Here is a 12125-nt window from a genome sequence, read left to right as displayed (position 1 = left end):
TTTTATTAAAAAAAAATTCAGATCAATTATATAAAAGAGAAACACAGATTATACATATGTACTCTTTTATGGAAAGCAACCATTTCGTATGATTAATAGACCAATAATGCACAGTTCTTATAAACAAAGCATAAATCTTTTTTATTTATAATGCATATAAATTGATCGTGAAAAGGCTGCGCCACAAAAAGAAAGAAACAAAACGATTGTTTTTATAATTGTTATTCGTTTGCCTTTGTAAATCTGAAATAATTGCACGAAAAAATCATCTAGTCATAATTAAGAGCAAAATAAGTAAATACTTAGTAGATAAATCAAGAGCGCTTTAATTTATAAACTCCAGACATAAGAACAATTACTGCAATTAGCGAGTAATAAGTGAAGATCATAAAACTATAAATATTGTCTTGATTGGAATATGAAGTTGGGATCTACAGAGTACCTACAAGTCTACATTACTACATGATGCGTACCCTGTGGAATTTTAAAAGCAAACATTTCGGCATTTTTATGCTGTTACTATTTTTTTTTTTTATTTTAATACACACCTACACTTGTTTAGCGGCTTGAAAGAATGAAATTCTTTTCATTGTCACGACCTATCAACTTCTTGTGTCCTTTTAAATAAACACAGACATCAATTCAAACGTTTTAAAAGCTACCGACTTTAATAGGTGGTTGAAACCATGCGCGAACAGTTTGTTTAAGAAATTATTACTGACTTTACAATAACCGGAATGATGTGTATACATATGTTCATACGTATATGTATTGAAACGGGAAATAAAATCCATAGAAGGTGCATTATATGGTATTTTCCATCATGCACACATTCGGATAAAAACAAAAAAGATATTTGAGGAAGTAAAATTTGCTGCAATTGTTGAATCATGCGAAAGGAAAAAGATTTTTTTGGAAAACTCGCCACAATAATTTCTACAGTTAAGTATTAGGCACCACTTAAANAATTTCCATTTGTAATTAGAATATAGTTTATCATTTATCACTTCCATTTGCCCATCAAAAAACCCGGATATGCATTTCAAAACTGATGTTGAACCAACAATTTCTACATCTGCTGAATACTTATTACCGTATTGTAGAAAAATCAGTAGGTAATAAAGAACCTTCCTGATTATCCCCTCAGATATAAAATGGAGTATGAGGGTTATTATTTGAAAATTGCTACGTTACGTCATGTATGAATACAAACCTGTTGATGATGGAGCGACGGCATCCCAGAGTGTATGACTTCTGAATATTCCTGTTGAAATATGCTGTGATGAGGTGTTGGATGATGCCACATCTGCTGCTCATCCTGCATACAATAACGACAAATTTTATATTTACTATATATTTTCGTTTCTTATCCATTTTCAATGCGAAGGAAAGAATCCTCGAAGAATATAGTCTCATGACTCTAATTTATGAAGAAAAGGTAACGAAAAAGGAATTGGAATAACAAAATCCACAGTTCGTTTCTGTTAAAAAACGGCACACGAGTTCTTTAGGGATTCAAAATCTGCCGAAGCATAGAATAGGACTTGTTATAAAATGGAAAGAATTTGTTTTTTCTATAATAGTGTGGCAGAAAACAGGATCTTAGTGTTTGTCTATGAAGATACACAATTATTGAGTCAAGGCATAATTCCTTTTGAGAACGGAACATTTAGGAGTTGTCCAACAATATTTCAACAAGTATCTATATTCCTATGGATATAGGCATCACTAAAGAAGCAACGTGCATGATTTTACAGTAGTTTATGCACAAAGGGTGTTTCTGTAACTAACTACAACTATCCACATCAGGGTACTATAAAGATATAAGGTACGAAACGATAATTTTGCGAAACAAACCGTACACGTAAGTTTGAAATTGATTCCTTAAATAAGAATGAGTAAACATGTGATTCAAAAACAGAAAACTCAAGACTTAATTAGATACCTACATGCGTCCTTATCAGTATATTTTCTTTCAACACACTTGCAACTTACAAAACTATTAGAATTATTTTATTATCCATTACCTGGATTTGGTTGACTCTGGTAGGATGGTTTCTTAATCCATTCATATGGACTTCGTGCTGGAGGAGGTCTCGAACTTGGGGGCGACACATTTCCATTACCGTTTCCGGCACCAGGACTGGACATATCACTACCGGAAACGGTTATAGGTGGGGACGGTAATTGGGATTCCGGATCTAAAACCTACAACAAAAACAAGAAATTATAAATAATTAATTGCTAAGTCATTAATAATATTATTTAGGTATCATGTATTGGTTCCAGCAAGTAATCTCCGACGCAAAAGGATCTATTTCGTAACAGTAAAAATAGTACTTATTAGACTATTGTTGTTGTCGTTGTTGATATAAGAAATCACAACCAGAAATTAGTGTAGATACACAAAATGAGGATTGGATCTTGGGTGTCGAATAGCATTTTGGGTTTCTAAGATTTTTGTGGAATTTTCAGTTTTAAGTTGACAACAAAAGTTTTTCGCAATTATGAAACATGGACCACAATTTTGAACTTGATACAAGTTCGCATCAGTACCTATATTAGACAGGAAAATGAATAAATAACCAGGCAGTAAGAAGCTATATGGAGGGTTTGCTGATAGTTTATACTCCTTCTTCCAATCGATCAGTTTAATCTTATTGGGGTGGAACCTCTAAATCATGAAACGCGTTGATACATTTTCTCCAAATGAGTAAATTTCTAAGAATACACATTTTTCACTTTTACCGTTCATATAAGCTATTATGGAGGAAATCAAAATTTAAGCACATTTTTGCAAAAGTTTTTACATTAACTAGGTGATGATATTCAGAAGCAGCTGAAAGAATGTGAAGTCTTTCAAACATAATTTGATGTGAAGCGACAAACATAGAGACAATTTACCTGGTTTCTTGAATGCGGTAATGAATTCATATTACGGTAAATCATTAATTAATCAGTTTGTAGACCGCAAAGGTATTACCTACTCTTATCAAAAAGGCATCTTACAATCTAATTACGGACGGAGCTACTGGTGGGACCGGGTGAGCCCAGGTCCTTGCAACAAGCATTCAACTTCACGTAACCCACCAACACTCATTGCTAAATCCAAAATTTAATAATGTAAAAATATCTATTAGTTTATCCAAATGGAGACATTTTGCATCTCAGCTCTCAACGAACATAGTTGCTAAAGTTCTTACCCAAGAGGGAGAATATAACTATGCGGTTTGAGATATTATTTACTTTTCCCGTCTAGGTACTTAATATATTAATATTATAACGTGTTTTGAGTTATGTGAGATTACACACTTGTAGTTTCACATTGTCATATTTACAGAACTTTAGTAACACGCAACTTAAAATCTACAACGGTCTGATCCTCCCTTTATCCATGCAGAAACAAGCTGGCTACGTTCATCAACCTAATTCTTGTTAGACATTAAAGGAATTTTAGCAAATGACATAATGACATCTGCCTATACGCATAACAAGCAGTTGTCTAATTCCATTACCAAAAGCTTTTACTGTTCAAATTTGGCTCTACTTAGTATCAGCCAAATCTTCCATATCTAAGTCTTACAAAATGGTGATACTAAATTGAATTCACTTTTCAACCCATATCTAAATCTTAGGAATTTGGGAACTTATTTTCCTGCGGAGATTTGGAATTACAAGAGAATAGGCATAAACCGGTTGTATGGTCAAAATTTAAAGCAAGTTAAGAATTAGAAATTTCCATTTGTAATTAGAATTTAGTTTATCATTTATCACTTCCATTTGCCCATCAAAAAACCCGGATATGCATTTCAAAACTGATGTTGAACCAACAATTTCTACATCTGCTGAATACTTATTACGGTATTGTAGAAAAATTAGTAATAAAGAACCTTCCTGATTATCCCCTCAGATATAAAATGGAGTATGAGGGTTATTATTTGAAAATTGCTACGTTACGTCATGTATGAATACAAACCTGTTGATGATGGAGCGACGGCATCCCAGAGTGTATGACTTCTGAATATTCCTGTTGAAATATGCTGTGATGAGGTGTTGGATGATGCCACATCTGCTGCTCATCCTGCATACAATAAGATGGTGTAGGGGCACCTCCAGGATGTTGGGGAGGACCACCTTGGTGGTGATAACCACCAGCGTACCACGTCGGCATTGGGGAACTACCGTGATGAAATTGCGCATTTTGAGCAGCTAATGCTTGCTGGTGGCGAAACATTGCGGTAGGATTAAAATAGGAAACCATAATACACCACCAAATAAAAAAATTCTTCCCACAACAACAAAAAATAGTTTTTTGTAGGTCTTCAAGATAATCACTTCGTTACATCATACAATGACAGTCAGTAGTTACAAAAAATGGAAAAGTTTCTTAAACTATTCAACGGGTAAATTATTGCGTTAAAATCACAGTCAAACCGATTAGTAAACGTCCAAAAAGCACTTAAGATGTCACCAATGCCGATTAAAAAGCAATATACGCACTGAACTTTTTTTTATCCGCACATCTACTCTAATCCTGCGCTAAGTTCATTGCGGAACTAAAAGCTCCTCCGACAAAGCTACGCGATATCTGGGATTTTGATTTTGTCCTCTCTTGGAGGGTGACGTGACGGATCCTCTACACCTGATAAAGCGTGGGCGGAGAAAATATGGATGTTAACCAATCGAAAGGCGACGTTTCTGTCATGGCTGCATTTAAACAAACCGCCAATAAAGCGGCAGCTTTGTGGTTTGGTGGGAATAAGAACGCGAGTTTTGTAATTCGGTTTTTTATATCTCAGATCACTACATCATTATACGTACATGCTTGGATGTATGATAATGTCTTTGTATTTAATTCAGGTACCTACCTTTAGCGGAAAGGAATTCTAATAAGTATCTACCTACCTTCCTGAAGCAATTCATAAGAATAACAAAGAGTTTTTGCGAATTATAAATAATGAATAAAAAATGACCTTAGATCGATTGAATAATAATGAGAATGTGCCGCGATTTTTAAGTTGGTAACTATATTGTGTTGTAGATTGACCGCCATTAGTCATTTACGCACAATTTATCACTCATAATAAATTAACAGCATACTGCTATAAGTATAGGTAGGTTTGTGCAAAAAATGACAATAATTCTACCTTTAATTTTTTAATGTAGGAATTGAATTTAGTAGTAAACACACCCCAGAAATACGTATGCCTTTAGTACCTACGCCAAAGGTATTTAGACCTCATGCCTCATTTACAATTCCCTTTTTATTTTTAATTCTGACTATACACCGCGTTAAAAGTACGTTTCGTCCTTCATCGCACGATACATTTTCAGGATTCTTCCGATCTCGATCTGCTACAGAGGAGTATTTCTTCTTCTGAAAATGACCCATGTGATTCAGAACGACAACATTCATTTTATTGACGCAGTGCAAATCCAGAATCCTAGTTTTATCATTTTTAAATTATTAAAATTGTGATCTCAATTTCGTAATTTGTAGAAACGTAGTAGTAATTGAAAAATAAATTTTTGTAATTATTACCTAGTTATTTAGAAAGACAACCGAATTTCGAAATGTTAAAATATCAAAATATATGTAGGTAACTGTTTTCGCAAAGGTAAAAATAATCTCCCAAAAGAAGGCAAAGGATTTTTTATCATGGGTAGCTGAATCTGACAGAATAAATACCAATAGGTATTACATCATCTACCTACAATGTGTAGGTAATATTCATCACGGTTGAAACTTTTGGAAATATTAATTGCCGAATAAGCATTTTCTTAAATACCTTGTAAAGAAATTAGAAGTCTCTTTTCGATCTTTCGTTCCGAAATCGCTTTCAGCATTGTGGTTTAACCAGATTATCAAAAGGGACAATTTGTACAACGTTTACCGCATTTACCTGCTCTTAGTATCAGATTTCAGAGAGAATGACTTCAAAATCCTTCGGATAAACCAGCCGCGCTGGTATCGCATTGTCTAAAATTTCTGGAAATTTTATCTATGATAAGGCCGATTTGTATTAAGTAGACAGGCATGTGGGTCAAATATTTACTATTCAATCCACAGGCGTAGGTGATAGTTACGGCTATACATTTTCATTTAAAATTGAAATAATTAAGTATTATAAACCTCTGATAATATACATAATAAAATTTGTTTGATATTGCTAAAAAAATATAAAAACTTATTGTTAGGGACCCAAAAAATGGCGACTGTACGCACACTGACAAATTGTCGCATTTTTTAATTTATTTATTTGGTTATATTAACGTATTTGATACGATTGATTCTGTAGTAGGTAGGTCCTAACCATTGGTATAATAATAATAATATAAGTACCTACTAATAAATAACAAAAAACCTATTCTACTCGAAAGTAATAAATGTTAACAATATGTACATATTAACACTTCTGATACATTGGGTCACTGCTTTGTAATTTGTGATTTTTTTTTAAAAGCAAACAAGGAATAAAGACTTTTTATTTTCAATAAGATGAAAAAATTTTTGAAACACTTAAAAGTCTTATTCCTTACGTTTAATATGTAACAAATTTAAAAAAGTAACACAATTTTGTAAATGTAAGTATGCAATGTATATATATATATATATAGATAAATAAGTAACTTAAAACTAAAACAAAATGGTTAATTTTTTAAATTTGATATATTTGTTCATAGCAGGTACATTTTTTTGTGAGTTAATTACAAGCCTTTGCTTTTGCAAATTTTATTTCTACGCCTCTGTTTTTGTTTGTTTATACGTTGTTACCTACTAATGCCCTTGAAGGTTCAAATTGGTTGCTCAAACGGTCAAATAGAAGTAAAGACATCATAATCCCGTTAGAGACCCAGCAGGTGCCTTATGATTTTTGGAATTTCCGAACATCAAGGTTTAAATTAAGATGCAAGGTGAGGGAAAAGTCCTGAAAGTACCGATTTTATACAAATCAGACTACTGACGAAGAGTATTTATTTGTTCTCCTTGCAAATGCTGTTAACAATAGGTACTTGGTCGGCTTCAACTTTTATAGGCAAACAAGTTTGACGAACAACGTTATAAAATTCTAAGAAAAATTCTGTTTATCAAATAACATTCGGTATTTCTGACACATTTTGCTGAAATGACTTATTACATATGCAAACGATTTCTATTAACTAATAATAATAACTTATTAGAAATATTTTGTTAAGTTATTAACCAAAAGTTTTGACTACTGACTTAAATATTACTTAAAAATTAAAAGGAAGACACCCCTAATTACCACAAAAAAGTTTTTGAACGGACACGTGTTTCGTCCACTTCATACGTGGGCATTATCAACGCGAGATTGCGACTGCGATAATGCCCACGTATGAAGTGGGCGAAACACGTGTCCGCTCAAATAAAGTTTTTTGTGGTAATTAGGGGTGAGTCTTCCTTTTAATTTTTAATTAATATTTACCACAGTTTCCTCTTTCTAATATACTTTAAATATTACTTGTATTCTTAATTAATAGCGTTCAAATTTGCAATGTGTGACACCCATCACTAGGTGCCACATTATTTCTAAATGGGTTTACTTCTACTTCTACTTCTACACATGGCATCATCTGTGAATCAAAAAACACCTTCAAAATACTATTTACCATGTTAAATTAGGAGACGTTAGGTTAGGCTAGGTTGCGTGTATTTATTTAGTGATGTTCAATATTTTACCTACACCCGCTGTTCCCCCAAAAATACATTCGTAATGTTATAGAAGGTCATTCCTGTTTTTTCCACACATATACTACCTTCTCACATAATGCATGAAGGTCCTTTTAGCAATTCCCCTAACAAATATTACGTCAAAAAAGCTAGTCCACCCACCCCCCCTATAAAACAATTTCTTGTGATTAAAATTGAATTTCTACCTTAATGAAAAATGTTAAGAAGTCAAGTTAAAAAAAACATTGAAATAAAATTGATGAACTGCGAACGTCACATTTCCTTAGACGCTCTTCTCCTCTTAATACAACTCATATTTGCGAAAGTATTTTATGAAGAACCCCTAATCAAAAATTACATGTTTAGAGTGATTTTTATTTGAAACCCCACAATAAAATAATGGATCTAGATCCTACAATATGAAAATGGCTGCTGCCTATACAGTCCTTTGAACCCAAAATGACCGATAAAAGTTAAGAGTTGAAACTTAGGAGGAAAAAGAAAACAACTAATTTATTTGCCTAAAACTGCATTTTACTGCACCTTCCCTGAAGTTTAGTTCAAGTATTGCAGCTGCCATACTGACTACTAAACAAAAGGAACCACGACAACATTCACATTGTACGTGTTGTCTTTTCCTACCGTAACCTTATGACTCCAAACATATCCGTTAAAAAGTACAGTTGACACCAATGCGATAGTTTGTCAATTTAGACAACTTCACTAAAACAAGACTCGCATTCCACAACATATATAAAAAGAATGGTAAGTATGTGTAGTGATGAAGACCAATGGTTCTAGTCTTGCTTATTCGATCTTGGTTTTGGTCTTGCTCATGTACTTCTAGTTCTGATCTTGGCCTTGGTCTTGCGTGTTAAGTCTTGGTCTTGTTCATTTAATCTGATACTTACTTTTTTCCTAATAATCCTTCTAAACACAATTTTTCTATTTACCGGCACAATAATTGCTTTAAATGTTGAAATTTTTATGTCATATATGTGCGCTTGTCATGACTATTAAAGAAAATACTTCAATAGTTAGTGACAGTTACGAAAATTCATCAATTTATCTTTTGCTCACCCATAAATTGACCCTTTCTCCAACGTATAAATTGACCTTTTAGCAAAAAAATAGTGCAAGATATATACTTGAAAGGATATCTCTACATTTCAACCATGTATAATCCAGACACACAACACTTACTGCGAGGACATTCTTGTAGATCCCCTTTTTCAAATAGTGTTAAAGTAAAGAAATCTAGCAAAGCAAACTGAAAATTTCAAATTCAAAAAATGTTTTGTAGCAAGAAGAGGATATATGTATTAACGTTGCTTCAAATAGTTTAACTCTAAATCTACCGAAAGTAATAATTTTTCGTTTAGTCTTCCTTATTTGGTTTTGATCTTGCATATTCGCTCTTGGGTTTAGTCTTATCATTAGCTTTGTTAATTCAGTCTCATCACTAATGGTAATATTATATTATATCATAAATTAGATTATAAATGAGACAGATGCTTTCATGAACCCGTTTCTTCACATTAACAATTACCATTGGTTGCATAATCGGTTTTAATATTATTGAACAATGGCGCTTGTATTTTATACGTATTTTATTCCTGCACTAGGTTAATCAATGTGACGATGTACATTTTTTAATCCTTCTATTCTTAATAAAACGAAACCGCTGCGATATAAAAAAGAGGTTCGTTCTCATTACGATGACGTCACAAGCGCGGCGCAACTTGTCAACAAAAAATGGAGAAACGCTTCGTTCGGCTTATCAGGTGTTTATTGTTGCTAAGTTAATTTACAACAACCTGTCTCCGAACCACTTGAGCTCGAAAGATAAGTTTTAATTCGTCGGCGAACTCTTTGTAGAGCTTTCCAAACATTCAGCGTTAAGCTATAAAATTTTATCCTTTTAATACTCCGTCATTAATTACGGCAATTTTACATTTAAAATAATTCGCATTCTAACTTCCTTTTTATCTGATACCGATTTCACGTTCTATTATAAATTGAACCAAACGCACGAAAACAAAAAAAAAAAGAAATACGAAAATCTAACGGAACGTATTTATGGCCTTCTATCGAATACATGATGAACGAATTTTTATCCGGGGTAATCGAGCGCAGCAACTAGTAAGTACCTATACATATATATGTGTATGCCCATGGGCTGTTTTTTCAAGAAGAAATGGAGTTGGGCAATTTTTCCTTTGTTCTTGAGAACTTTCAATTAAATGTAATTAATGTAGGAGTGGAGTGGTTATTATATCACAAGGCGACTTTTAAATTTCTTCGTTTATGGAAGAAATTATGCACAAAAAATTAAGTGGCTGAAATTTGGCACTTGCAGATAAATTACTTCTTTAGCATGCTCTTACCGAAGGAACGACACTTTTTCCTGAGCAAGAACGAACAAGACCAAGACTACGACCAGGACCAAGACTACGGCCAAGATCAATACCAAGATTACGACCAAGACCAAGACTACGACCAAGATCAATGCTACGACCAAGACCAAGACTACGACCAAGACCAATGCTACGACCAAGACCAAGACTACAACCAAGACCAATGCTACGACCAGGACCAAGACTACGACCAAGACCAAGACTAAAACCATGACCGAACCAACAAGACCAAAGCTAAACCAACACCAAATATCCCAGTAAATGTTCCTTGGTCCTAATACACACCAGGGGAGAAAATAATTATGCAATTTGAGATATTCTTTACTTTTCCCTTCTAGGTGTTTAATATATTAATATTATCACGTGTTTTGAGTTATGTGAGATTATATACTTGTGGTTTCACATTTTCATATTTACAGAACTTTAGTAACACTCAACTTAAAATCTACAACGATGTGATCCACCCTTTGCCCATGCAGAAACAAGCTGCCTACATTCTTGAATCTAATTCTTGTTAGACATTAGATTTATTAAAAGAATTCTAACATAACAAACAGTTGCCCAATTTTATTACGAAGCTTTTACTGTTCAAATTTAGTTCTACTTAATATCAGCCAAATCTTCCATATCTAAGTCTTGCAAAATGATGATACTAAATTGAATTGACGTCTACATGAATGTCCTCCGAGTAAATGTTCTTTGTTCCTATGTTTTTACTTCCATCAAATACACCTTATACTGTTTTGTTCGCTAAAGGGTCAATTTATGCGTTAGAGAAAAGGTTAATTTATACAATGGAAGAAGGGAAAGTAAGTCGATTTTTTAAAACTCTAACAACTATCGACACTATCATAACAAGTTTGCATGTTTGATAGAAAGTTTCAATATTTAAGACAATTATTGTATCGATAAATAGAAAAAATTGTGCTTGGAAGGGACTATATCATCAAAAGCAAGACCAATATCTACATTGGGATAGTTTCATCGTTAAATATGTACTTCTTTTTTTAGTCTTCAACAGCTCAATTCAAATGTCGTCATGCTGTAGTGCAAATCAAGCATGACAAGACAATTTCTTTCAGAAATCAAAGATTTCTAGAATATATGTCTACTATTCGGGTTTGCGTCAACTAATCTTCGTTGAAGAGGTCTGAGACTTAATTTCTAATTCAGTAGTTATTTCAGAAATTTGATTCTTGGCCTTGACATCTTCGGATCTCTTTGAGAAATCTTTTTAATTCTCGTATACATCAAAAATCTGTAGTTTTACTGGATTGTCCTACGTTTTCCACATACGCTCTGTCAAATTGTCTTAGACACCCTGTTTCTGTAAGAAAAACTGCCTGAAAATGGCAATAATGATCTTAAAAAAAAAGCGTTTACCACCGTTTTCCCAATTTTATACAAAAAACAAACAATCAAGCCTAATTAACCCATAAACACTTTTTTTAAACTTACTATTGCATAAATTATTAGATATACGTACTAGCTTTATTATTGATGTTCAAAAGCAGTCTACTATTTTAGCCTGCAATGACGGAATGGTAATACTACCCTTTAGACCAAAAGGTTTTTAATTTTCGCTATGATAGTTTGAATTTGTTGTTGTCAACTTTTTTTTATGAATATATATTTAGGATTATGAGTTTACGACAGAAAAAAGTCGTAACCATGTCCTTCCTTCTATTTGATAATCAGCATATTAGTTGAGTGTGTTTTACATCACAATCTACTATTGAACATAAGTCTACCACAAAAGGTTTCATGTCTGGTTATGTGAGACCACTTACACGGAGACAACTAAATTTTAATGACAACGCAAAAATTACAATTTTCGATTGTAAATGACTGAATTTGCCGTGGAAATAGTAGAATTTATCAGGTAACTTGTAATAATCTCAATTTTAACATGCTTCTTTAAAAATTATTTCAAGTCTCTTAATTATTACAATTAAATTTGTAATATCAACTAAAATACCTAGTATATTTATTTCTGCTGGAATTCAATTTTACAT

At 33.0% G+C, this 12125-nt stretch overlaps 1 protein-coding gene across 2 annotated transcripts in view; it reads right to left on the bottom strand.

Annotated features, from left to right (window-relative positions):
- LOC108742050 (homeotic protein caudal-like) overlaps positions 1–4599 on the bottom strand; it is a 23869-nt gene extending 19270 nt beyond the window's left edge. For both annotated transcript variants that reach the window (XM_018477177.2, XM_018477097.2), the window contains exons 1-2: positions 3977–4599; positions 2028–2208 (exon numbers count right to left, since the gene is read on the bottom strand). In XM_018477177.2, the coding sequence (XP_018332679.1) occupies positions 2028–2208; positions 3977–4261 (466 nt within the window). In that variant the 5' untranslated portion in view covers positions 4262–4599. The remainder of the gene's footprint in view (positions 1–2027; positions 2209–3976) is intronic.
- Positions 4600–12125: the final 7526 nt, after the last annotated feature.

Source organism: Agrilus planipennis, unplaced genomic scaffold (assembly GCF_000699045.2).
Source record: "Agrilus planipennis isolate EAB-ADULT unplaced genomic scaffold, Apla_2.0 scaffold2, whole genome shotgun sequence".
Taxonomy (NCBI): Eukaryota; Metazoa; Arthropoda; class Insecta; order Coleoptera; family Buprestidae; genus Agrilus; species Agrilus planipennis.
The sequence above is the reverse complement of the archived record's forward strand: the minus strand, read 5'-3'. Positions and strand labels throughout refer to the sequence as shown.